The 27,003-nt window shown below is 40.9% G+C and overlaps 1 protein-coding gene across 1 annotated transcript in view; it reads left to right on the forward strand.

Annotated features, from left to right (window-relative positions):
- Positions 1 to 27,003, forward strand: part of LOC102068631 (von Willebrand factor D and EGF domain-containing protein) — a 178,389-nt gene that overhangs the window by 131,430 nt on the left and 19,956 nt on the right. The window contains exons 21-25 of the mRNA XM_074547885.1: positions 4,000 to 4,851; positions 12,744 to 12,839; positions 13,619 to 13,714; positions 15,985 to 16,080; positions 17,588 to 17,683. Coding sequence (XP_074403986.1) covers positions 4,000 to 4,851; positions 12,744 to 12,839; positions 13,619 to 13,714; positions 15,985 to 16,080; positions 17,588 to 17,683 — 1,236 coding nt within the window. The remainder of the gene's footprint in view (positions 1 to 3,999; positions 4,852 to 12,743; positions 12,840 to 13,618; positions 13,715 to 15,984; positions 16,081 to 17,587; positions 17,684 to 27,003) is intronic.

Here is a 27,003-nt window from a genome sequence, read left to right on the forward strand (position 1 = left end):
CAGCCAGCATTTAATGTAGGGAGCTTCTGGATGCTTAAGAGGAAGGAAAGGAGAAACAAAACTATGTTATATATATTTATATATGTTATATTTAGGAGAGGGAAGACATTAGGATATCACTGGATGGCAAAACAAGAGATGTAGGAATTAAACACACTCTAAGTAGAAAAGAAACTAATACCAGAACATAATAATATAAAATAGGAAAATAAGAGTTGATGAAAAATCAGAATTTCCCTGGAGCATCCTACTGACAGCTGCTCTTGTTTCCCTTTTCTCACTCAGTAAATACAGAAGCAAATATTAACATGGAAACATACAGAGGGAAATGGGAATATCCTTAGCACTCTAGTAACAAGACTTCTTAGACCAGTGTAATTTTTCTGCTCTCTCTTGACATTTTAAATAAGATTTATGTGCTGGTAGATGTCTCAAATTTTAAATGATGACCCACACAGTGTAATATGTCAAAAGAGCATTTCTCTGCCAACATTCTTCTGAATGAGAAATGGGCTGGACAGCAGGTACTACTAAATGTTAATAGCTCTAAAACTACACAAATTGTAAATTTATTGAATTGTGTTAATAATGAATCCTTAAAGTGCTCACAGAATTCTGAAGGAGTTGTAACTCAAGCAGAATTAAAGGTGCCCATAATCCTCTGAAGTCACAGGCAGAAGTGGCCACAGCCAGAGGAGTTTAAGGAGAAGGAGCCAGTCTCCACCTGAAAATCAGATTGGTTTGGGGTATTTTATTCGATTAAAAGGGAGAGAACCACTTGAGAGTACATGGTGATACTCAAATCATTATATAAGTACAAAGTTACATTTATATTTAAAACCCAAAAGGAAAGTTTCTAACTCTAACAACTGCAAAGAGAAGCATGGCAATGGAAAGGTGATAAAATACTGATACAAAAAACTCCAATCAAACAAACCATAAACTCAGAATAGAAAAAATATATTGGATTTCTTTTCTGTTTCAGAATGTTGATATCTCACCCTGGGTTTAAGAGACGTTAAGTGCCTTCTCTGTGAATGACTGTTTTCATCAGCTTCAGTGGTCATTTTTATTCCTTTGGGAATGATGTGGATCCTACAGATTTGCTGTGCCTTAGCAACACCATGATGGCACTGGAGAACCAGGGGCTGGCTGAGACAGCTCTGATTTGTGAAATCCCAGTGGGAAACCCTGGGAGAACCAGAGGCTGGAGGGTCACAGGCTGGGAGACCCCTGGATGGAAAATGTCCTGGTGTCCAGCTGGATGAGGGAGGTTAAACCTGAGTCTCAGAAATTTGCTCTCTGTCACCCTCACTCCAATGTCCCCCAGATGGGGGACAGCAGAGGGATTTGTCTTGTTGGGACCTGATCCATACAGGAATGATCCCTGCTCACAGAGCATCAGTAAGAGCAGAGGTCCTGCCATGCCCACTTGGAGCACAGCACCAGCATCTCTGTCTCTTATCTACTTCTGTAAAAAACAAACTCAGTTATTCCACTGCTGCCCATCTCCCCGTTAGTTTGGGCAGAAATACTGACAGGTAGTGAAAATGTGGGTTTGTTCCACCATATAACCTTGAGCACTTCACCTTGTGGGGTTTTTGTGGTGATTTCACCCAGTCCAATATGCAATCACAGGCTGGCATAGCAGGGAAAACCAAATTCACACACTCACAGTTTGCATTGATAATGGGCTACACATTGGAAGGTATTGATCAACAGCAAGGAAAATAAATTGAAGTAATGCAGGGTTTGAGAAAGTTGCTGACTACAGAAAACAGAGTCTGCATTCTTTTGGTTTGCTTTCTTTGTTTAAGCTTATTTAGATACTTTGAGGGCTGCAGAAAGGAATTTTCAGGTATTCCAGAGAAAAATCTATCGTGTTCTTACCTGAACTAAATTGCACACTGTCGATGCAAGCAAAAATCTGAAACAATGAAATCTGAGAGGGCACTGTGGTCAACACCCTTGAATGACACCAACATCCTATGAAGTTTAGTCACCTCTAAAGAGTGGCTGAGGGACCTTTTTCAGTATATATCATAATGAATGACCAACAAAAATGTGTCACTACTCTTCAGTGGTAGCATTTGAGATGTAAAAATTACCTTATCACATAAATATTCCAAAATTATGCTCCCCCTTACAGGGAAAGATTAAGTTTATTTGAAGGATGGGGATCTCACCTCTATTATCTGCTAAAGAAATAAAAGATTTCTCTTTCTCAGGTAGTCAGTCTGATCCCCTTACTAGTTACTCAAATTTAATTGGGAGGAAAACCCATTTAATTATGACACAGTGGAAGGAGCTCAAAGCTATAATCAGGGCTCATTTTGGAAATTTGTCAGAGAGGTCATTCAGCCCTTCACTGTCATTCCTGTTGATTTCTTGTCCCTGAATCAAATTTTCTAAGGGTTATAATGATCATCTATTACTGATAATTTTCTGTGGAGATACTTCTTTCATCTTTCTCTCATTCATTCATTTTTAAAAATCCTTTGACTTCTCCTATCTTCCCATGCTCTTTTTGCTGATGTCCTCCTGCTTCATCATCTCTGTTCTCGCATTGTGTGTCCCTCATCATCCACCAGCCTTACTTGGGATACAGAAATCCATGTATTTGCCTTCTGCTCCACTAAATACACATATTTACCTGCTGATGGCCACAGCTCGATCCAGCACCATTGTAAATCTCCAAAACATTGTGCTTCACGGTAATAGAAACTCATCAGCTGCCAGCAGAATGACACTATTTATCAGCCAAATAAACACTGCTTTGGCTGCCAGGATCTGTCTTGGTCCAGTCAATGCCCTAACTTTCATCTGACCCTTGCAAGCATCCGAATCTCTTTCCTTGCTAAATATGGTTAAGATCTCCATCAATGGGAGTTTTTTAGAAAGTGATTAATATTTATATTTAAAGAAAGAGGTGCATCCTGCATGGGGTTAACCCCAGAACCAAGCGAGGGTTGTTGTTCAGGATCCAATATATTCCATATCCTACAGAGTGAGTGTGCCAGAACCGGTTAAAAATAGCCTCTTCCATTCATTAGCGTCAGCAGATGGCCATTAATCTTCCTGAAAGTATTGATTCAAGCTCCTCGTCTCCACTTTCAAGGCCCTTCACAGAGTCCCCTCTGCCCATCTATCATCCCTCCTTACACAGCTGAAAAGGTGGCTGGCTCTGGGACAAGTGGGTGACAGTAACAAACCTTGCACGCCGCCCCCGACGTCTGCAGGGAGCTGTGCACAGCACCAACAAAGCTCTTCCATTTGTCTCCTTTAAAGGCTTCCCTAAAATTTCCCTTTGCCATCAGAAGGGCTGCAGAAGCGTTCCAGAGTCACCCAGTGGTGTGATGGCACTGGAGCCTCTCTAGGGCACGCTCTTGGCGAGGGCCATTGACACTGTGTGTTTCTCCACATCCAGCATCCATCTGTGCCAAGCTGTGGTGTTCTGTCTCCTTGACTCAAAGAGCTGGAATGCAGCTCTGAGTTATGCCCTCAGAGCATTTCCCAGCGCAGGCAGGTAATAAGAAGCAAATCCTGGCTCAGGAGGTCAAGAACTGGAAGATTCACCACAAAGAAGGTGCACAGTACCAAAACCTCACAGACTAGTGCAAGCCAAAATTAGTAAAGCAGCACTGCAAGATTTTGCTTGGCTGCAATTTAACCCCTGCATGTCAGCCCAGTTCTGCTACTCAAATAATGCTTGACCTTCCCTGAGACTTGCTACCAAAAATATATTTCATCTGGTTCATGAATGCCACCCTTCGAGTGCCATCATTGCATTTCCCTGTGCATCAGTGCTGGTGTCACCCACAGCAGACAGCCCCATGTAATTGCTAAACCAGTTGGCATAAACCTGTAATATCTGATAATTAACTCTTTTACTTCTAGAATTGATGTTCTGTTGTTTGCTCCAAACTCAAGAGTTCACTGTGGTTCTTTTCAACTCTAGACCAGCAAATTTAGCTAATATTTATCTTCCTTCTGCCCTAGTTTCAAGATCTTTCCCAACCCACGTGGACTCTCCTGGAAGAAATATTGAAGATGCTGGAGGCTCTCACCAAGAAGATGTATCTAAGACATCAAGAAATGTATTTTCCCTTCTTTCCCAACCCCAAATGCCAAGACAAGATATTACATTCTTTTTGGAAAGAAACCCCACAGCCATTCACACTCCATCCCTTACAATGGAAAAGGAGACTTCCCAAGCTCAGACATCGCCACAAAAACAGCCTGATATGGAGTTCACAGCACCTGAGAAACAACCTTTCCTTGAGAAAAGAAGTAATCTCACACCCTGTCTGCCTGAGGAGCCAGAGCCCAGAGCCCCAGATGTTGGTGTGACCTCCCACGCCCCTGTCCATTTTCAGCAGCACAAAGAAACGACAGCACGGACTGTTCCTCCTCATCCCAACACCAATCCAGGCTCATTCCCTGCAAGCTCACAGACCCATTCCAGGCATGGTTATCATCCCAGGAAATGGCCCAGTGGAGTCTCAGTCCTGAGGAACAGAGCACCCCAGGGTTTCCCAACAGAGCAGCCCAGAGCATCTCCCGTGGCCGCGCATCCCCCTGTCCCTCCCCGATGGCTGGGCCCTTCCCTGGCTGCTCCATCCCGGGCTGCAGGCTCTGCTCCTGGGGCAAGGCTCCCAGCACACCCCTCAGCAGCCAGGAGGGGCCTCAGCACAGCAAGAGGGGCTGTGGAGCTGCCCAAAAGCAGCAGTAGGGCAGTGTGTGCTGAGCTGCCCTGTTTCACGGGTGTGGAGTGCCAGCCAGCTGAGGATGGAGAGCTTCAGTGTGGTCCTTGTCCCCCTGGATACAGTGGTGATGGAATTACATGTGAAGGTAAGGGAGAAAATCATCTTAAAATGCTCTAATATCTCCAATTCTAATATTTCTCCAAAGTAAAAATTACATTTTATTATAAGTTTGGAGATTTTTGGGGCCATTCTGTTTTCAAAATCAATTATATCTCAAAATAATAAATAAAACCTATACCTTTGAAACAGCTCTTTCTGCTTACAAAAATGATCTATTTGATACCATCTAATCTATTAAAACCAGGGACAGATTGTGATCTTGCTTAATGCCAGATTCATTCTCCTAAAGTCATCACATTCAAAACCATATAAAATTTCTGTGAGAAAGAGAAAAATTTATTCTACTTCTCTATACAAGGAAAAATTAATTTTTCTAATATCTTAAATATTACCTGTAAATATCTATCTAATATCTCAAATGTGAAACTGAACTTGTCATCTGCAATGTATAGCACCAGAAGGGTTTTCACAATATATATAGTTATTTATTAGGCACCTGAGAATCCCTCCATAAACCCATAGGATTATGTACTTTGTTGAAGCAATGAATTCCCTGGCTTTGCTATCATTAATCACACCTTTTGCTGACATCGCTCTGATAAGTTGATATCTTAACTGGCCTTCCACCACACAAAGTAAAAGTATTTGTAACATTCATTTCCCTTTTTCTCGTCTGGTCTCTCATTCCTCATGCACAGAGCAGGGGGTCTCAGCCATGATGTACTAAGGGAAGGACCTTGCTGTAAGCCAGGTTTTGTGGGGGAGTGAAGCCCCGAGCACTGCTGCAACTACAACAGAGCACTATTGGAGATATAGTACAAAATGTACAAAAAAAGGTTCCTGTAATCTTGAGCACTCCATTTTTTTGCCTATTTGCACATTTCTGAAACTCCCCTCCTAAAGGATTTAGAGTTACTTGGCACAAAGAAGTTTGTCTTTAACTTCTGGTTTATACCTAGAGATGGAAAAGCACCAAGCAGGTTCTGGTGCTGGGAAGCTCAAAGCAAGTCTGGCCACAGGAAAGCCTCTCCTCAAAAACCCATCCCATGTCCATATGAATATTTACAGTCTGGACATAAGGCTGCTGTGTGTTTAGCAGACCCACCAGATTACTCCTTAAAACATAAATCTACCTTAAAATGTAAATCTGCCTCTGCCTTTTGCTTGTGAGATGTTTCCTTCAGTTACTGGTACTACTGAAAATCTCCCTGGAGAGTCCTTAGGATGAAATACTTTATTACCAACATCATTCTGCATCTTGGGGCTCGATGACACCATGCACAAATATCCTTTTTTGTCTCTTGTCAGTGTCCATGACACCTGACTCAATAATTATCCTGTCCCTTCCTTCTCTTCTCCATCCTGAGCTCCCTGCACACCTGCAGCCTGGAGCAGAGCCAGTGCTGTGAACAGCACCCATTGTACCTCCAGCCCTGGATGTCCCTTCCCATGTCAGATGAAGGGGATCCATCATGACAAACAAGGCTGAAAAATGAGGGCGATTTCTTGGATTAAGGCCTGTCACAGCCTCAGCTATCAGCACCTCGGGGTGCCCACCCTGCACCAACTCCCCTCGAGACAGCAGTGCCCTCTGAGAGCAGGAGCCACAAATATTGGGCAAAAAATCAAAGCTTGGATGAGAGCAACATTTGCAAAGTCTCCAGGCTTCAACACAACATCCTTGGCAAGCCAGCAAAATGTCAAGAGACTGAGACACTATTGATAGTTGTCACCATCTTATTTCATATCAAAATTCAACAAGATAAAAGAGCCAGCCCGCTGATAGCAAGTTTTAATGCCTTTGGATCTTGAGGGGATGTGACCTTTGTTTAATAAGAATGTCTGAAAATAATCTAAAATAAGAACTACTTCACCAAGTGGTATGTATGCTGTGATAGAATACAATTTATTTCTTTCCAAATGTGCAGATTCAAAACCAGGCTTAGAGGACTCATAGGAAATAAACATAAGCAGCATTCTGAAAACTAATTTCTTTCCTAGAGTAATTCATAACATATTTTATATCTTTAATATAAAATGTTATATATATATATATATCTATATTTATACTATGTATAAAATATATATATACACACATATACATTATATATATATACATTTATACAATGTATACAATATATACATTTTATATATTTAACAGATAAAGATATTTTATATTTTTATATATAAAATTTTATATCTTTAATATAATAATCCCTCTGGACATGCCCCTCAGCCTCCCTGTCACAGTCCAGTTGGAAATCCTCTCCCTCTGTTTTGTCACCCTGCACTGGGGGTAACACAATCTCAGGACCACAGGATGGAAGAGAGCCCTGGGGACCACCAGGAGTAACCTTCTACCTTCTTTGGACAAACACAGCTAAATGTCAGTGTGTTTGGCTCATATTTAGATATCCAAACTGAGACATTTTCAGACTATTTCAGCAATTTCCATTTGGATCACTCCACCACTGCTGACATCTATGTTGTCCATCAGACGCAGAATCCTGTTTTTGCTCCTCCTGCTTTGGTGTAATATTATTATTATAAAGAATATTATTATTATAAAGAATTACAGATTATTTTCCTTTTATCAGCAGCCATGTCCTCTGCAGGTGAGGGGAGATGAAACAGTTCCTCAAGGCTCTGCAGCTCTTTCCCTTCCTGCACAAAGGAAATAGGACCTTTTTGTAGTAGCCTAATATTAAGATTTCACAGCCCAACAGGCCAGCTTTAAAATCTTCATTTCAGAGCAGTGTTTTGGAGACAGTCAAAAATAAAAAATAAGTAGAGGAGGAGAGGCCTGCTGTAGTCCACTGGATTCTCCCACATTTTCTCCAGCAGAAGATGCTCTCTGGCATTTCTGGAGTAAGCTCAGCCAAGCATCCCTCTGGTGATGAGGGAGGTTTTGCTAAATACTTAATTTTCACTCTGAGTACTGTTTCCAAGGATTTCTGCAGTAAAAACCAATGCATTGGTACAGTTTCCTTCTAGCAGGTTTTGGGACAGCACAAATCACCTGCCCAGGAGCACTGCAGGAGCAGCAGAGCACAAACAGTTTTACACATTTCAGCCCCATGTACCAGTTTAATAAAAACCTAGCGCCGTAATGATGCAGAACGAGCTCAGACAGGATTGATATCAGAAATCAAAGCATTTCTGACACTTTTTTCTGGTGTGTTACAAGTGGCACATGTGCTGCAATGATTTGTAACACTTGGGGCTAACATTCTGAAATATTTGTTAGTGTTGGTAGCCCCCCTAGAGCAGCTCCTTGCCATCCTGCCCCTGTTCCCCACTCTGCCAAGGTGCACAGGCCATCACTTGCAAAGATGCTGCATCCACTGGGCAAGGAAATTTCCCTGTCATTTCCCTGGGCTCGGCTCACTCCCCATGGTCTGTGCATGTGGCACTGCCTGAGAGCAGCTGTGGGACCCCTGGAGCTCCTTAGGGTGCCCCAAGGTGGATCACTGCCTTTCCATTTGATAACAGAATTGATCTGAATGAAAAATTCTGCTCTGGGTATCATTGTTGGGCTTCTTTCTGAGAGACCTAGACCTGAAAACTAGATTTAACCCAAATTTCTTGTCATCCTTTTTGTTTTGTTTTGTTTTGTTTTGTTTTGTTTTGTTTCCCTGACTCCAAGCTCCTTTGATAGGGATTTTCTGGTCACTAAAACTGTACCATTTAAAAGTCAGCCCCCATTTCATAGAAAACACACAATTATTTAAAACCATTTTGGTTTAGGTTGACAGTTAAGGAGTGGTATCCTTCTGGTATTTTAGCAGTCATAAAGGAGCCTCAGCATTCCTGTCAAAGATAAAGTTGTAATACTTCAGAAGAATATTCTTAAGAGGGTGAAGTCAGTAAAAATCTGAATTATTTAATTGGCTTTGTACAGTATTTTCAAGGAGAAGGGGAAGTCTAGAACAATGGCAAGTCTAGAACAGTGGGAGTGATGTTTTCTGCTCAAGAGTTAAAAACACAGCATTGCCTTGACATTACAAAACCACTTTTCATAATTTTGATAATAACAGGAGTAGTTATTATGAGATGGAGTAGTTGGGAAAGCATTATGACTTCACCATGCACAGCTGCACGAAATGAGAAAAAATTTGGGTAGCTCACATTAATTGTTTTGACATTTTACAAGCAAAAAGATCTACCATCAAACCAGAAGTCCTTTCCCTATCTCCAACAGCTGCCAACTGCATTTGTCTGGCAATATGTGGGAAAGATATAGGGATACTGTCTGAAATATCTTCTCAGAAATTATGGATCACGTGCTCCAAAACACCAAGGTGATGCCTTGGAACTTTATCCTGCCCATCCTTTCCAGGTCACATCTGATTCCACAGTTTTCTATCCTAAAGTAATATTTTTCTGAAGGACCTCATTATTCACTTGTTATTTGTACAAAAGCTCTTCTATAGCTTTGTTTATTTATCCTTGCATCTTTTTCTGCATCTTTTCCACCTTCAGTGCAGCTTTTCTGAGCTGAGGGCTCAGCCCTGCCCATGGTATTTAAGATGGAGTTCACCATGGGTACAGGCCATAAGGAAGTCTGGCATTCTGTGCTCTGCTCCTTTCCTACCACTTTATTTGGGGTTTTTTGGCTGCAAATGAGCGCTCAGCTGACATTTCACAAAGCAAAATGCATTGATACAAACTAACCGGCACTGGTGCCTGTACTTTTATTCCCAATTTATTCAGTCAAGTTTCTCTTGTTAATATTCCAGTTGCTGTGATGGACATTCCTCTCACAACTGGGCTCCAGACTGCTGGACTACTTAAATATGCAATGAGTTAATTTAATTGCAGTAACACATGCTTTAATCCTATGCTTCATTTCATTTATCTGTGCATCTTACGTGAAAAGAAATGCTTCAGTCCACAGCTTTCCAAAAGAAAAAACAACAACTGAGGAACTTTTCTTTCCCTTTTTTCACCCTGCCCTTGTGCTGAACACATTAAAACTTCATCTGCACATTTAGGAAGTTAGGTTAATGTATCTCTGAAATGAAATAAATAATGTAAAATGAAACAAGGTAGATTTCACTGAAGTCTGTCCTGATCTGACTTTGGTGCAAATTTCTGAGCAGGCAAAGCTCTCAGAGCTCTGAGCCTGGCTTTATTTGCACAAACCCAGGGCCTCACATGGGGGTGGCACAGGGAATTACTCAGTATGGAGATGCCAAGCAATAACTCCATCCTGGAAGACATTTGCTGATTAGGGTATGGAAAATGAGGGAAAAAACACAGCATCTGGTATTCCTGAGTGCCCCTGAAGTTATTGCAGAGAAACTTATAAAAACTGTATGATCTCATTTTAATGGAAAATAGAAGTTTGGGGATATTTCCCAAAAAGCCTTTTCAAAGGAAACAATAATGCACTTCTCCACTTTCACTTCCAGATTTTAAATTGTAAACATAAACATACGTACACTTGACAGCAAGATTGACCATTTGCAGCAATGTCTTCCTCTTTGCTGCTATTTTTCCCTATCCAAAACCGCTTAGTATAAAAACTCTGCAATACCTTCCTACAATTTAGCAAATGGTCATGGAAAAAAGTATTCATTTCAGAAGATGAAAGATAGAAGTTTGGGAAAATAATTTGACATAAGCAGTATATTTCTATTACAGTGGGAAATGTCTTCTAAGTGAATATTACTCTTACTCTCACAGAGGAGCCAGTGTTCAGTTTTTATCTCTTGCTTTTCACCAGTAATAGAAGAGTTTTAAACATTATACTATTAAATGTCACCGCAAGAGCTAAATGTTTTAATATCCAAAATACCATGTTCCTTTCTGACAGTTCAGATGCATCTCAGGATGTGCAAAGGCCAGATGGGAAGTGCTCTATTCACACGGACACACTTGCTCTAAGTGCTACACAAACCAGGCTGAAATAATGCGTAAAATGCTTGAATGTCACCGTGCTTGGCACAGCTCTGAGGCACCTGGAGCCTTTATGCAACCATCATCCTGCAGGAAAGGCAATCACATTTCTTGTACTTTTAAAAGAGTGGTACATTTTTTTCCCCAGGTTTTGTACCCCCCTTACAAAGGGGGACAAAGAAATCACAATCCCAGGTTGCTCCAAGCCCCATCCAAGCTGGTTTTTGGACACTTCCAAGGATGGAGCAGTCACAGCTTCTCTGGGCAAGCTGTGCCAATGCCTCATCATCTTCACAGCTAATATTCCTTCCTAACACTTTATCTAAATCTACTTAGTTATCCAGACAAACATGATTTGGGTTTATCCCTTCTTTTTTTAATTTTTTTTCCCCCTTGGATGTATACTTGGAATTTCAGCTAAGCTCATGTTGATTTGCAAATGTCTCAACCTTATCTAATCAAAACTAAATTTAGCTTAATGACATTCTCAGCATACACAGTATGGATCTAAAATACACTTGTAAGTCTCCTATTTTCAGGAAGGTCAAATCCTAAAGTTACATAACGCAGCATTGAAAATTTCATCATTAAATACCAAATACATTTCTTCAATGCTATTTGTGTCAAAGTAGCTTATTAAACAGCACTTTCTTGGAGTTTGTCTTTTTTAATACAATTAGAAAATGTGTGAGGGCTTTCATTATTATTTTTGGATGGCAAAGTTCATATTCCATGGCCTGGTGACAATCACAAGGGGTGATGAGGTCTTTAACACAATAACTGCATTTAAATTATGTGGCTCCCCAAGAATTAGTCCTTCATTTAGCTTTCCATTTCCATAGCCCATTTTCCAGCTTTAGGAACAAAATTTGGTGCATTAAGGTTCTGTTCCCTCGTAACAATACTTAAAATGAAAGATGCTTTGTTTCAGGTCTCGTTAGCTTCATTTTGCTTTTTCCTTGGAATAACCTTGCTTAGCCTCATATCCTTCATAAAAGACAAAACCCTGCCAGTGAAGTGAGCCAAAGTACAACATTTTTCACTGTATTCACTTCCCACACACAAGGGAAGATATTTTTCATTCTGTTATGTGAGGTGCCCTTTTATTTTTTTTTTTCCAATAGCATGAGGTGCCTCTGGAACACATTTCTTGCTCTGCTTCTGCCACAGAGTTTCTCCTTTGCGTGTTAGGAATCATCCTGTCCCTTCTGCGATGGTTTTGTCCCTTCAGGGATCATCCTGTCCCTTCTGTGATCTTTCTCCTCCTCTTTTGAGTTTGCCATATGCAATTAACTCTTATTAGAAGGTTGCAAAAGAATTCTCAGGTACCTGCCGTAGATCTTAGATTTAAGGGTCCAAAATTTCCTGGCTCCCTGTACAATAAAGTTTTTAAATTCAAAGCTATCAACATTTGAAAAACAAGCATGCTTTCAGCAAATAGCCTGTTTCAGTAGCTGCAATCCTTTCCACACTCATCCTCTTCATTTCACAGAATTATTGCATACTGCAATAAGTCAAGAAAACTTTACCTAACTTCTTTGTCTGCAGAGCTCATGCTGCCCATTAAATATTAACCTTTTTTTTGCTTAAATGTTTGCCATTTTGCTGACAAATCCACTCACAAGTCTTTTCTATGAGGAAGAAACAATCTCTGCCTTATTGTGAGTTCTGACACCAGTGACCATCCACAAGGCAAATTTCTAGAGAGGGATGGACAAGGTCTTGAGTTGTGACTGCATTTGTGCTTCATCCATCACTAGCCTTCAAAACATGTCCTTAAAAACATGCCTGCTCAGAAGTTAAATATGATTATGTTGAAACCATTCCCTTGCAGACTCCATACAGCTGCTCATCAGTGCTGTGCTGCTAATGGGATGGCTGCTGCTGTCCTGCAGTGTTTTCCTCGGCCAAATTACTCCCTGGATTAATAAAATGGGATGGGGAAAGTTGTAACCTGTGCAGTGCTCACAACCACAGAGAATTTCATGTTTGAACTGTGTTTTTTCCCTCTTGCAGCTCAGTGTGAGCCCCTGTGTGAGCATGGAGGAACTTGCCTGCCTCACAACACCTGTTCCTGTGCTTATGGATTCGTAGGGCCTCGGTGTGAAACAAGTATGTATGAACTCACTCAGGCTTTCTTCATCACAAGTTTCAATTAGCAGAAAATTACAAGAGAAAGAAAAAAAAAGAAAACCATCAAAAAACCTGTTTTCTTTTATTCCCCCCCTACATTTTCTTTTAAAATGTTTCTTGAATACAAAGGATTCAAGTAATACAGTAGCTATTTCAGAGCATGTATTTACCAGCAGCATTGCTGAATTATGTAAAAATATGCACATCTAATTCAACATTTTCTACATAAAATTGCTTGTGGAAAAACAAACAAAAAAAGAAGAAAAAAAGTGCATGTTATTTATAGTAATATTTAGGAAATTTAAGATTGTGAGTGAATGTAGTAATGCTAATTTTGAGAACACAAAAGAGCAGCCATACCTATTAGGAGTAATGCTACTCTGCAATACAAGTTTAAAAAGAGGTTCAATAAAATACAGAAAATATCTGAAAATCAGCCTTCAAACCCTTCTCTATCAGCAAAACACATGCACTTCCATCATTACAGACCTCCCTGCTTATTTAAATATTAGGCTGCCCTTGAGAGGAATATAATTTTATCTATGAAACTGAGTAGCTGGAATACTTAAAAAGCACAGGATTTCAGTTGTGTGGCTTCTCACAGAGAAAGCAAATCAAGGAAAGGGAAAAAACAAATCAAGAAAACCTTTAGTTTATCTCCAGGACTAACACTATCAGTTATTGGCTGGAATAGGGCAGCTTTAGGATGTGCAGTGGTGTTGGTGATGAGATATTTTGGTTTTTGGTGTGTTTTGCAGGGGTGTGCAGCAGGCACTGTCACAACGGGGGGGTGTGTGTGTCACCAGACGAGTGCCAGTGCAGGCAGGGCTGGAGCAGCCCCTCCTGTGACACAGGTGAGTGCTTGGCAGGGCCTCGTCCTCTGCCCAAAAGTGCCAAAAAATCCCTGAGATCCCCCCCACAGCTCGGTGCTCAGACTGGGAATTGATGCTTAAATATTAAAGCCTAAAAGAGGAGACCAAGTAGGAATCAAAGCTTAAGAAGAAGAGACCAAGTACAGGGCAAAACCTCAGAAAAGCTTGAGTTTATGTAACTGTTCATAAGTTTAGATGTATGTATAAATATTCTTGAATTTAAATGCTTACCTAAATCTCAGGGAACTTACAAACAGAATCTTTTTGCAGCTTTTTAAGCTTGTGCAATTCTGGAGCATGGAATCTTATCACGCTGTGCTGCCAGAATTCACACTGCTCCTCCTGCCTGCATCTCTCCCTTGCAGAGCACCTCCAAAAAGCATCCACACGAGTGGGGCAGCTCAGGAAAAAGCCACCTCCACCCAAATGACAAGGTGTGGACTGGAACTACAGATTTATTTCTCAAAGTTCTAAACAGACACAGCTCAGAGCTCCCTCTCAGGATCAAAGTCCTAAAAGCTGGGGTGGATTTTCTCCAAAGGCACAGAAACTGCAGCACTCACCTGGGACAAGGCATGCAAAATAGTGAAATATTAAAAGATGAGAACTACCTGAATCAGTGCCAGACCTGAAGGCTCCAGAGGCTGTCTGCCTCTGCCACGGTGAATATTAAATGGCTGAGACACCTTCAGCCTGCATTACCTTTCCTGGAAGGTGAGAGATGTCATTTTAACCTCCATCTCCTGGAGATTGCTCTTCCTGTAAGTGTTAAAATGACAGCCCCACTGAGGGAACATAAATTAGCCCAGCTGTGATCCACAGGAAATGACTGGGATTGTCACTGCTGCTCTGGTTCCCACTAGCTCTGCTTTTTCTTTTCAAGGAGTTCTGCAATTTTATTTTGGGGTAGCTTTAAACAGAATCATTCCAAGAGAAGGGCAGACAACAAGCAACAGGAGCAGCAACTTCCAGACCAGAATAACAGCAGCAGGATTTTTTTGTCTCCTGACAGCTTTGGTGAAAGGCTGCCAGACTCATCTCTCTGGCACAGTTTTGAGTGCACTGCACAGAATATTTTGTGGGCACTGCTGGGGTTTCCCACCTCAAGTGTTATAAAAGGAATGTCAGGAAGAATACAGGTATAAAATTTTAAAAAAAAATTTAAAAAAGAGGACTTCATCCTGGAAATATAAACACTGACAGACTGACATGATTATGGACACCTATGAAGTAACCAGGACAATGACATGACTAAACCAAATTCCTCTTAAGCAATGAATTAAATTCATTTTGACTCCATAAGTTACCGTTCCTTTGTCAGAAAAACCCCTCATCTAGACTACAATTTCACTTTTTTTTTTTCTCTTTCCAAATTGACATTTTATTTCTTCTTTAGTTCATCTGAAACATTTTAGTGGCCCCTAATTTATTTAAGCTTAAATGCATTTATATTTTTAATTGGCTATCCTGTAAGATACTGAAAGACAAAGGGAACAGAAAGAAAAAGGCTGGTTTAAAGTGTCACTCTGCTTTACAATGAAAACTTTATCAGATTCCTTATTCTTCACATACTGAGTTCCCATCTAAATCAATTTGAAATTCTAATAGTTTTGTTTTTAACAGTCTGGTACTTGCCACATAGAAATATGCAAGACAGCTTTTAATTCCCAATGCCTGTTGTATCATCTAGAGTAATAACAGATACATAAAGAGGCAAAGGGAGCTCAGCCAGTGCCTTTGTTGGTGATGAATGAGCCAATGTGTTGTGGGAACTGGCATTTAAATGAGGCAGAACAAACAGGTTTTTTGGTGCACACCTATTCAAGTCCATGGAAATGCCACAATGCTCTGCTGAACGCAGACAAAGCAGCAAACAATTAATATCTCATCTCCAGGTTATCCAGGGTGTATTTTATTTGACTACATTTACTGCCTTGGGATCATGCTTGGTGAGAATACTGGAATGGAAATAAATGAACTGTGCGAATCAAAAGAATACATCCAAAATAAATTAAATTATTACATTAAATTATAGGCTATTTCATCTCCCAAGCTATGCTAAAACACCTCTGAAATGCTCCCACTGTGTCGACCATGAATAAGTGCTGCAGCACAACTGATCTGCAAGGGTTGCAATAAACTTTTCACTAGAAATATTAATTCTAATGGCAAGTGCAGCAGTGAAAGAGTGCCTGCTCTGAAAAGTTCAACATTATCAGAGATTCATGAAGTTATCTTGTGTTCCCACCCAGCTGTGTGCAATCCTGTGTGCCTGAATGGAGGAGTTTGTGTACGGCCAAACACGTGCTCCTGTCCTTCTGGTTTCTATGGGCCACAGTGCCAGAGAGGTAAGAAAATTTCATTTATCATCTTGATAAAGGACCCAGGCTCTAAATATAAACATACCCATAACATTACCTACCCCCACATGAAATATATCCAGAGACTCTCCTTGTCATATCTACTTGTACTCCCTTGTTGTTATAGTCTGCTATAAATCCACTTTTTATTGTTCCTGATGGTATTGGGAAGAAGTAAGAACATATTGGTGATGCCATTAATAGTAACTAAGTAATTACTCTAAACCAGTGATATCATTAATTAACAACTATTCAATTAAATGAGAAAGCAAGGCAGTGCTTTGTTCATTTTGGTACCCTGTGCTGTGTACTATACTGGTTTCACAGCCAGGTGATAATTTACCTTCAAATGGGGCTCACAATGTCAATGTCACCTACTTGACCACCCTGAAGTGCTGTGGATCTGTGGATGGGAAACTTCTGTAGGACTTCATCACATCACTAAAAATGTGATCCAATATTGCTCTGATGGAGCAGGAGCTGATTTTGAGTCCCTGTCGCAGCTCTAAACTGAGGCTAACAGTATCCTGGGCTTCTCACTCACTCTCTGCTGCAGAAGACTAATTAATTAATCCTTTAATGCCCCAGTATCTCATACAAGGAAGAGAACTGCCCAAGCAGCTGGACCACCCCTGTGCTCTTTTTTTCAAGATGGATTGAAGAATTCTCTTTTTTAATATGGACAGAGTAACTCCTGAATTTGGGAATATAAATACACCCTGAAGTACCAAAACTACTTCAACATTTAAAGTTCTTTGCTCCTAATCTCTTATGTTTCCCATATTCCTAGATCAATCTGGTCCTGATGTATATTTTTGCAAGTGAATGATTCACACAGAAAAATCTAATTGCAAATGGAGCTTGCTGGAAACTCTTTTTTAATGATGTTGGGGGTGAAGGAGAGAGTCAAAATTATAGACTGTAACTCAATGATCTTGCTCTTGAAAACAGGTGATTTTCAACATCTAGGTGATTTGAAATGTTTGCTCTCAAGTGTTCTGGTTTAGACAGAGCTAAAATTTGAAAATAAGTATCCACATTCATGGGATCTGAAATTGATGGCAGGATATAATGGATGGATGCTGAAGGAAAACAATGCCCTTCCTTCTGCTTCTTTGAGAAAGGGAGGAGAAACAGCACCAAGGCCAAGTTAGCAAATGTCCAACACTGATCTGTATTTCATGGGGAGAAGCCCTTGAGGAGCCCTTTGACAGAGACTTAAAAATCTGACACCACTGGGAATATTCTGATCACTTAAGTGTCTAAGAGACCCTCAGGTGATGGGAACCATGTCCCGCATTTGTGCCACAAACAACACAGAATCAGGGTCTCCACCCAGGCAGCTGCCCAAATCACCCTTTGGGGAGTCACCATCCCAAAAACACCTCTGTGAGCTGCTCTCCCTACTGAGGCACCTAAATGAGGAGCCTGTGCTGTGGCAGTGCTGGTCCCCAGGTGAGTTTGGTGCTCAGAACATTTCCTTTCCTCTCCCCAGCTGTTTGCATCCCGCCCTGTAAGAATGGTGGCCACTGTGTCCGGACCAACGTCTGCTCCTGTGCCCGGGGCTACACGGGAAGGAGGTGCCAGAAAAGTGAGTCACACATTTCCCTTTCAGTTCTCTGACTCCTAAACACCTTTTCTCCCTTTTGTGCCTGTTCCACAGAACATTTAGCCTGTATTTGTGCTGTGATCACCTATATTTCCATCAGAGCCCATAATATAGCCAAAACCAACTTGTTAATTAGAGTAAGTCAAGTCAAAAAGTAGGGAGGAGAACATCTTGCTGGAATCCTCTCTAAATATTTCATGCATTCAAAATGAGGAACATTCATATTCAGAGATTAATTATTATTTTGCATGAAAGATTTTTTGGGGGGGAAAAAATTAGGGCCAAAGGCCAAGAACCTAAGATCCTTAAAAATATTAGAAAGTCATAATTCCAGCTTAATTAAGGTAATTGGTTAACAGCCCTTTATCCTTGAATTTGTTCTTGTCACTGAAAACTCCCTTTTTTCACGTTACCATCAGCATTAATATTTGATTCTTCGATTCTTCTGGGGAAATAGGTTATTTTGGCACTTTTACAGACTCAATTGCTCAACAATATCTGTCAGCCAGGGGGTTTAGGATATGTATGCGAAAACTTTTTTTTTTTTTTCCTTTATTATTTCTTAATCAGTTTGAAATTGGCAAGAGGGGAGCTGTGAAAACAACCATTCTTGGCAGGAAGAATCTGTACATTTCCAGAGCATTTTATGTCTCTCACACACAGAGGAAAAAAGAAAAAAAAAAACAGTAAAAAATTCCCTGCAGCAACAAAAGCCCTCTGATTCCCCACACTGCAGCTCTCCCCTCCTTCAGCAGAGAGGGTCGTGACGCACAGTGCACAATTGAATAGTCTGTTCTGGCAGGAATGTGCTGGAGGGAGAAAAAAGGAGGAAAAAACCTTATGTTTGGCATCCTGTTTTTGAGGTTAGGGAACATTAGAGAAGTGCTGTTTCCAGCTCTAAACACCCTGCCACATCTCCAGGCAGATCAAAGGGAAGCGTGCTGATGATGATTGCAGCCCAGCAAAACACTCCTCCAAACTCCACCAACTCACAGCAGGTTCCTCTCCACTTTCCAAAAGTTTCTGAGGTTTTGTTGTCCATCTTGCTATAATCTTTTGCAAAAAATTTTTTTTGAGATGATGAAAACAATTTTGTTCTGTCTGATCCAAGCCTTCATTCTACTTCAATAACTGCTATTTAGTCTGGTTTATTTAGCCTAGTGTTATAAAAACTCAAATAAAGGGCCTGTGAATGTGATAAAAGAAGAGCAACATAATTAAGTGGAAGGAAAGCAATACTTTTTGATGATTCTTACTGGCCACTGACTGCTAATTGGTGAAAAATGTTGAGCAATGTTTCTTTTTTTTTGCCTAAAATCAAGAGGACATGGGACAAGTATCAAGATCCATCAAAAGTAGTTGTTAATTCAAAAGATTTTATAAGAAGCAGTTTCTCTTAGAGCTGTATGTCTTCCTATTGTTATATAGAACAACTTCTCTAGCAATAACCTCTAGAATAACTTCTCTAGAATAACCTCCTCTGTCAGAGGTTCCAGATTTTGCAGCTCCCTTGGAGCAGAAGCCCTCAGGGCACAGCAGAAATCAGTCTCAGCTGACCTTGGCCAACTTTCCTCCCCACAAAATGCAGAAAACCAGTGCTCCCAGCAGTGAGGGGCTGCTCTCTGTCCCATAAACACATCTCACCCCCTTTTCAGGCATGATTTCATGTCATTTTTCATCAGGTATGGACTAGATTGGGGGATTAAATAGAATATGTGGCATACACTGAAAGCCTGAAGTGTGAACACAGGCACATGTTCCTAACTATACACAGACAAATGAAAAAGTAGAGAATAAGTCCCTAGCATGAAGAATTCACTCTTTTTCTTAAATAAAACATGCAAAAACTATATTTAAAAGCTACATGTAAAAGCTACCATAATATCCATTTGTAATTTCAAATAGTGCTGAGTATCAAGGCGCTCATTCTGCAGTGTCACCAGCAATGAACATATCTGTATTTATACATTAATCAGGTTAATTTTGATAATCCTGAGCCCACCCGGGGCAGCTGACTGTGCAGAGGTGACAGCCCCATGGGCTGTGTAACTGAGTGCTCAGAAATACAGCTGGGAATTTTTGTGCAGGGCTTCTGCTGGCCTTCCTGGGAAGGTTATGACAAGAAGGAATTAGGAAAAAACAGTACATTTCTGCTTCACAGAGGGTTTTTTTCTGGATTTAAGCATGTTTTCTGTCAGGCTTTAAGGACTCCATGTAAGGTAGCTGAGCCCTGAATTTCACAGGACATTTCAGCTTGCACAGAGTTGTAAAATCTGCACAAAGAGTGAGGGGAAAAAATGCACATATCATGGTAGCAAAGCTGTGATCAAATGTGAAGTTTACTGGAAGTTTAGCACTGCATCATCTCCCTTTTCCAAATCACCAGGACAATGTCAGAGAGGCTGCTAAAGGTGAACCTGTTGCCCAAATCACAGCTCTGTGGTACCCCCTGTTGCTGCCAGGTGACCTCACCTGAGAAATGTACAGGTGGCTTAACCACAATGATGAATGTGACAATTCTGAGAAAAAAAAAATCCCTTTGAAGGATTTTATAATTATTTTAATTGTTCTTTGCACTCTGGATATGGAATTGCTCTGGTTTTATGTACTTTTACACATCGAGTACAGTTTCAAACACTTCAGCAAAACAGCTTTATTATGTACTTATATACACTCAGTCTATAATCTTAGAAATTTGGGATGGATTATTACCTGACTAATAAAACCTATCAAGATAGAGTGAGTAAACTAATACTAAGGCAGATAAATTGGCAGTTAATTCAATGTTGTCAGTGTTTGATACATTGATATTTTTTCCACTGCTTTTAGACATTTCTCTTTCCTTCTTAATATCTCACCTGCAGGGACAGAGAAGAAAAAAAAAAGCTTCTATTTAATTTTGGCAGCTTCAGATTCTCAGTTGAAGGAGATAATAAAAACTAAAAGCCACACAACCCATCAAAGAGGTTATTTTTGAACTGAACTCAAACAGGCTATTGGTTTATTTTAAACACATAGAAGCATGGCTTAGGGTTTTCATTTTCATCCCTGTACAGTTTGGAATTTCTGCCTTATGATTTTTGGTTTCATCCCTGTACAGTTTGGATTTTCTAATACTGTCTGCATGACAGCCAAAAACGAGCAGGAGACAGTGGTGGCACCTCATCTTTTCTATTCAGGCTCGTTCTCCTTTTCTTCCTGAGTGTGTGAAGAAAGGCATTCATGAAAGTTTGTGTTTTGTATCTAAATAAACATCACTCCAAACCCCCAAAAAGTGTAAACCAGGGAGGTGTGAGTGGCTGCCAGCTGCAGTGAGTGCCTGGTGATTATGCAGAGCAGACACCCACAGCCGGGCACGGGTGGCAGAGCTGACAGGGAAATGTGTGTTTGTGCATCAGCAATCTACAGCCTCGTGTTCTCATTTGAGAAGGATTGTTTCCAGTGTGATCAGTCTTGTTGAGAGGGAAGAGGCAAATGCTGGCAGCACCTCAAAATAAAATATGTTTCTGGATCAGCTTTGCATCCAACAAACACGCTCGGGCGCTGGAGAAAAACTGTTTGTGCAGTGGTTTGAATTCCCCTTTGAAAAGCACAGATTTAACAATCCTGGGATGTCACTGCGTTTCAGGAGGCTTTAAAGCAGTGTTCTGACTGATATCTACTGCATCCTAACAAAAATTATAAACACAGACAACACGGTAGGTTTCCTTTATTTACTGTATGTATTTTCATAGGACTGCTCTACAAACAACCTTTAAAAATGAAAGCCCATAAAAGATGAGTTTTCTTAGGAAAGGTTGGAATGAAGAGAAGGGGAGAGGAAGAGGGATTCACGGGACACACATTTATCCTTTCCTCTGCTGTCTGCTCCTTGCGAGCGCATCTCTGAGCGGGAAAAGGCGAGCCACAGCTCCCTCTGGAGCTCATCTGCAACAGAGGTCAGGGAGAGCAGCATCCTCCTCCTGCCTTTCCCAGCACACCAGGCACCCCCGGAGCCTGACCTCAGCTCCTCTTCTGGCACTGCCTCATGGCCAGGCCACACAGCCAGAGACATGGGGTTTGCTCCCCGTGTAAAACTGAGAGCGAGTTCCTGTGTGCATCTGTTTCATTGTGTTGGGCTCATTCCTGATGAGTTTGTACCACATAAATCATCCCACTGACACTGGGGCTTTGCAGATTGGATCTCAGAGTTAGGAGATAACTATTTCTCCATTCCAGTAATTCCTGCAAGCCAGGATTTATAGCCAATTCACAGTGTGCAATATAACTCACAGTCATTCCTCCAGCTCTGCTTGCTCCTGTTCCCTCCTCCTTTCTTTTCCCATCCTGGTAGCATGAGGACTTTCCTTGCATGGGAGCTGGAGGCAAACTAATTGGAAATGTGAACACTGGGTTTCAAAGGCAGCTTTTTGCTAAGCAATGTCATATTGTGAAAGTCACTGATTTCCCACATTTCAGCCTTCCCATGTAATGTTTCTGTGCATTACTGCCTCGCCAGCTGCATAAGCAGGAAGTTTTACTGCTCAACAAATCAGGCTCCCACCGAGTTGTCATCTTGACACTGTGTGATATATTCTTTGCAATGTCTTCACTGAGTAGCCAGACTGACTTCAGCTATCAAAAACCAGCCAGTTTGCAAGGCAAAGGTCCAGCAAACCCTCCCACACAAACAAGCAGGGAACAGACCATGTATCTCATCCAAATGGATGGAGGAATCATTCACATCAAACTTGCTTTTCATACAGCAAGGATGTGCTTAAAAGCAACAAGTGTTTGTCTAAGATTCCTGAACAGCAAATGTGCTTGAACATATTTGGGTGTTTGGAAGGAAATGAGCAGCTGCTTATGGCAAACAGACCTGTAACTCCCTGTTCAAAGAAATAAAAGTACCAAGGTTTGTGGGCTGGTTTGTCCCCTGGTTGGTGCCCAGTCTGGAGACACTGGAAGAGGAAACACTGGTCTTAGTTTTTACTTGATTTACCAATTTACCAGTCTACCTAACAGAATAGGTTCATATTAGATGTCATCTTCCTCCCCTGGGCAGGAAATACACCAGAAGATGAACAAAAAAAACAAAAAAAAAGAAAAAAAAAATCAGGCTTCTGCTGTCTTTCCTCTTCAGCTGAACAAAACATGATCCATGCATCCTGCCTGGGGGGAACGGGGAGAGCTGTGACTTCCCAACAGGAGACAGTGACTCAGGCACAACCTGGTTTTTGGTGTGCTCTCAGAACACTGCTCCTCACTGCTCACCCTTAGTAAGGATTTGTGACAAAACCATTAGTTGGCCTTTCTTAAAAAGTAAATTTTTTCATATATATGTAGCTGATGCATTTATTTTAATAGGGGGTTTGGGCACATGCATCTGTCTAAATTTATTTTTCAGGAGGGGAACAAGAATAAATCTGGTTAAGAACTGAATATATTTCCTAAACAAGCCCAAAAGTGTTATTAAATTTTTTATTCATTCTATAAGCAGAACATTCCCAGACTACAGCATGAATTTTACTGGAGTTGAACATCTAAATTTTAATATTCTTTACCTATATCTTAAATGCACTGAAGAAATGGGCCAGATCTGCTGCTGTATGTAAAAGCATGCTCAAAGCAAAAGAAAAGGGATTCCTGAATTTCTGCATCTCTCTTTGCAGGGGGTTTCTGTGTGATAAAAAGTGCTTTTTGCCCACTAATTGATTTAAGAAACAACATTTTGGGGATCTATTTTTTTTAATAAAAATATATTTTAAATGTCTCTTTAAAAAGGAGCAATGGATCTATCACTTGAAAAGCCCAGAGGACAGATGGTCATGGAGATTAATATTGTCTGTTTATCCACAAAAAGACACAGGCAAGACAATCCTCTCCAGCACTGATTTCCATGTAAGCTCAAGCTTATTTCTGAGGCAGATGATAACAGGGTGATGAAGAGATTGGTGCAGTGCCAGTGCAGGCAGCAGTCCTATTCCAAACTTCCTGACCAGATCCTCATTTTTTAGCTGGGTTATCGGCCAGACCACTGCACCCTGGGGCTGCTCCCCTTGTCTTGAGACTTGAATCTCCCTTTTCTTTTGCACAGATGAAAATGAACCAAACTGCACCAAGCAGGGCAAGGAGAATGAGCCCAAAAGGCCCAAATGGCAGGTCATCCTCAAGCACAGAGCTGCAAAAACAACCAACAGAGGAGAAGCTGTGTGTATGAGCCCTCTTTCACTTCTCATTCAGGCATGACAAGGAAGCAGCTCAGCAGAACAATTTATATGCAGGCTGGAATGGTTCACTGACCTAATAAAACACAGAGCATTCTTCAATGAAGAGAAAATGTTACCAAACTCAAGCCCCTAACAAGTTGGGAATATGACCTGTGCTGAGAGAATACTTTGCAATTCCCCACATTAATTATACACTAACAGTTGCAAAGCTGAGAATAAAGTAGAGCTATAGGCTTTTTCAAATTAATAGTGTTGCAATCAGACTAAAATGAGAAAAAGGATTTACTAATGGTTTCTAAATCTCTCAGTTCCTAGCAGAATATTCCCCAAATAACTAAATATGCACCTACACGTGCCTATTTTGTTTATGGTGGTTTCATTCTGCAAGATGCTGAAGTATTCCACAGCTATCCCAACACACTATTGCATGTCCAGAGTTTCACCTGACAATAGGGAAAATGAAGATGATGAGATTGAGACAGAGACATTTCAGTCCAAGGGGAGTGGGGAGTCCCCTGCCTGTATTGCAGTGACATTCCCCACTGCTTCCCTCAGGTTTAGGAGCCTTGCCTACCACTCACTCCCAGCTGTAGCCATGATATTTTCTCAAAAATCCCTTTGCCAGGATTTTTTCTCTTGAGAAGCTGAGAAGCCTCAGAGGAAAAAGAAAAACATTGATTATCTGCTGCTGTGGAATGCAACAGGTGGATCTGTGATTGGTCTCATGTGGTTGTTTCTAATTAATGGCCAATCACAGCCAGGTGGCTCGGATTCTCTGAGAGTCACAAGCTTTTGTTATCATTCCATTCCCTTCTTAGCTAGCCTTCTGATGAAAGCCTTTCTTCTATTCTTTTAGTATAGTTTTAATGTAATATATATCATAAAATAATAAATCAGCCTTCTGAAACATGGAGTCAGATCCTCATCTCTTCCCTCATCCTGGGACCCCTGTGAACGCCATCACACCCAGGGGATCTTTTGGAGGTAGAGATGGAGAAGGAGAGATCAGGATCCTCCTTGGCTGACAGAAGATGTTATCAGCTGCTGAGAGCAAGCAGGGTTGCAGTGCATCACACACTGACTCTGGCAATGCAGCCTGGCAGCTCAGGAGTTTTTCCATATAGTAGTAATTATTTTTCTCATTTTTACTGAACTAATAACTAAATTAGATTTATTTCCTGCTTTAATATCACTAAAAGGCCCCATAAGTATATCAGAATACACATCAGAATGAAGACCCAGACATAATTAGGCAAAGCACTGACATTGCACTGCTATCTATATGGTTTGCAATTTTTTTCTCCTGAAATGTGTGCTAGGTCATGCAAACTAACTCTTATTGTTAGAGCTCTGTGGTAAAGTGAATATATTAGAAATGCAAACTGTCACCACAACCATCACAATTACATTTACAGCTCCCTCTGTGTCTTGTAGTAATTTGTTCTCCCGCACTGCATCCCTCAGAGGTTTCTACCAGATTATTTTTTATTATTCAGAAAGGTAATTTATTGAAGAAGTGCTTTGCATCTCTGTCAGAGCTACGTGAAGCGAGAAATAGGGTGAGCAAACCTCAAAATGATTGGTAGCTTGATATGGATAAGGATCCAAATTTTAGAGCATTGCACAAAATTTGGAATTTTATTACATGACAAGTATTTTTTCTCTCTAAAATTTAATCTGTGCCTATAATTACTGGCATTCAATGGATCACACATCTGAGGTTACTCAGACAGAGCTTGCAGAGAAAGTTATTCCTTTATTTACAAACCCAAATCAACACAGATGGGAAATTTCAGATAAAATCAAGCTGTGGGTAAACATATGTGCCTAAAACTCAGCATGGGCAAAACTATTTCCTCACTGCCCTTGGAAGCAGAAAAAAGGGGACTAGAAATTGCTGGTGTCCCGAATCCATAACGTGTTTTTCAGAGCTGTGTGCATTTGGGACCTTCACAGCAGCAGATATATTGGTACATCCATCTCACTAATGATCTGTGGAGCATCAGTTATACCCTCTAAAGGGTGAATGACATTTTTCTACCTCCACTAGTTCCTGCCAGTAGAATCCAAACAATGGTGTCCTTTGTTAGAAACATCTTTTTTCGGCCAGAACACCCCCATTTGGGGATTTTTTATTTTTTATTTCTTATTTTTTATTTTAAAGGATTGAGAATCACTCAGCAAGATCAAATCTTTATTTGGAGCCTAGAAGAATCCAAAGAGTTGTTCCCTTTCTGCAGTCAGGATGATGTTTCATCCCAGCAGTGCTGCTTGGGTGCATAATGCACCCAGGGGGATGGAGAGCCTTCCTCCAGTGGATCAGTTAAACTGTGCAATTTGGTGAAACTGCAGGTCTGACCTTCCAGTTTGTGTCCTGTGAAAGGGATCAGCAAAATCCCCACAGTGCCATGAACATGCCATTCCTGGCACAGAGCTTCTCCACCTTCATTTTGTTTTATCAATAGTTGATATATTGTACCTACAAACACTTGAAAGGGCTAGAAGTGCCAGCTTTAGCACAAAAATCCACCTTTTTCACATTTACTGGCTTCATTTTTGTCCACAGACCGACTTCTGCCAGCTGTATTTCCCTGGCAAGAGCAGTCAGTGATATTTTTAAATCTGTCCCATGCTCTGTGTCCATACTGGGTTGTATCTCCCCAGCTCCAGCTCTCTGCTTTTGAGGATGTCACACCAAATCAAGGTAACCACTAAGCAGCAAGGAGGAAACAAACATTAAAACAACAAACCTGAGGCTGATCAAGCTCCCTGCTCCATAGAAGAGCAATAGAACAAGTTGAAATATTCACTGGACCCACAGAGAAATCATCAGCTCAAAACCAACACCAGCCAGAAATTAAAGCAGGGCCTGTGAATCACCCAGAAATGTCAGCACAGGGATGGTGGCTTAAGGGATAAGTTGAAGTTTCTACCAGTAGGAGTTCTTTTGGCTGCATTTCTGTGCTCTTTGTCAGCAAGATACAGCCTGATGCATTGCCTTGGCTGGCCCACACAGATGTTACTGCTTGAGGCTATTTTCTCTCTTCCATCCAAAGGCAGGATGCACCCAGAAGCAGGTCAATTTACTCAGCT

The sequence above is a fragment of the Zonotrichia albicollis genome, chromosome 10, assembly GCF_047830755.1.
Source record: "Zonotrichia albicollis isolate bZonAlb1 chromosome 10, bZonAlb1.hap1, whole genome shotgun sequence".
Taxonomy (NCBI): Eukaryota; Metazoa; Chordata; class Aves; order Passeriformes; family Passerellidae; genus Zonotrichia; species Zonotrichia albicollis.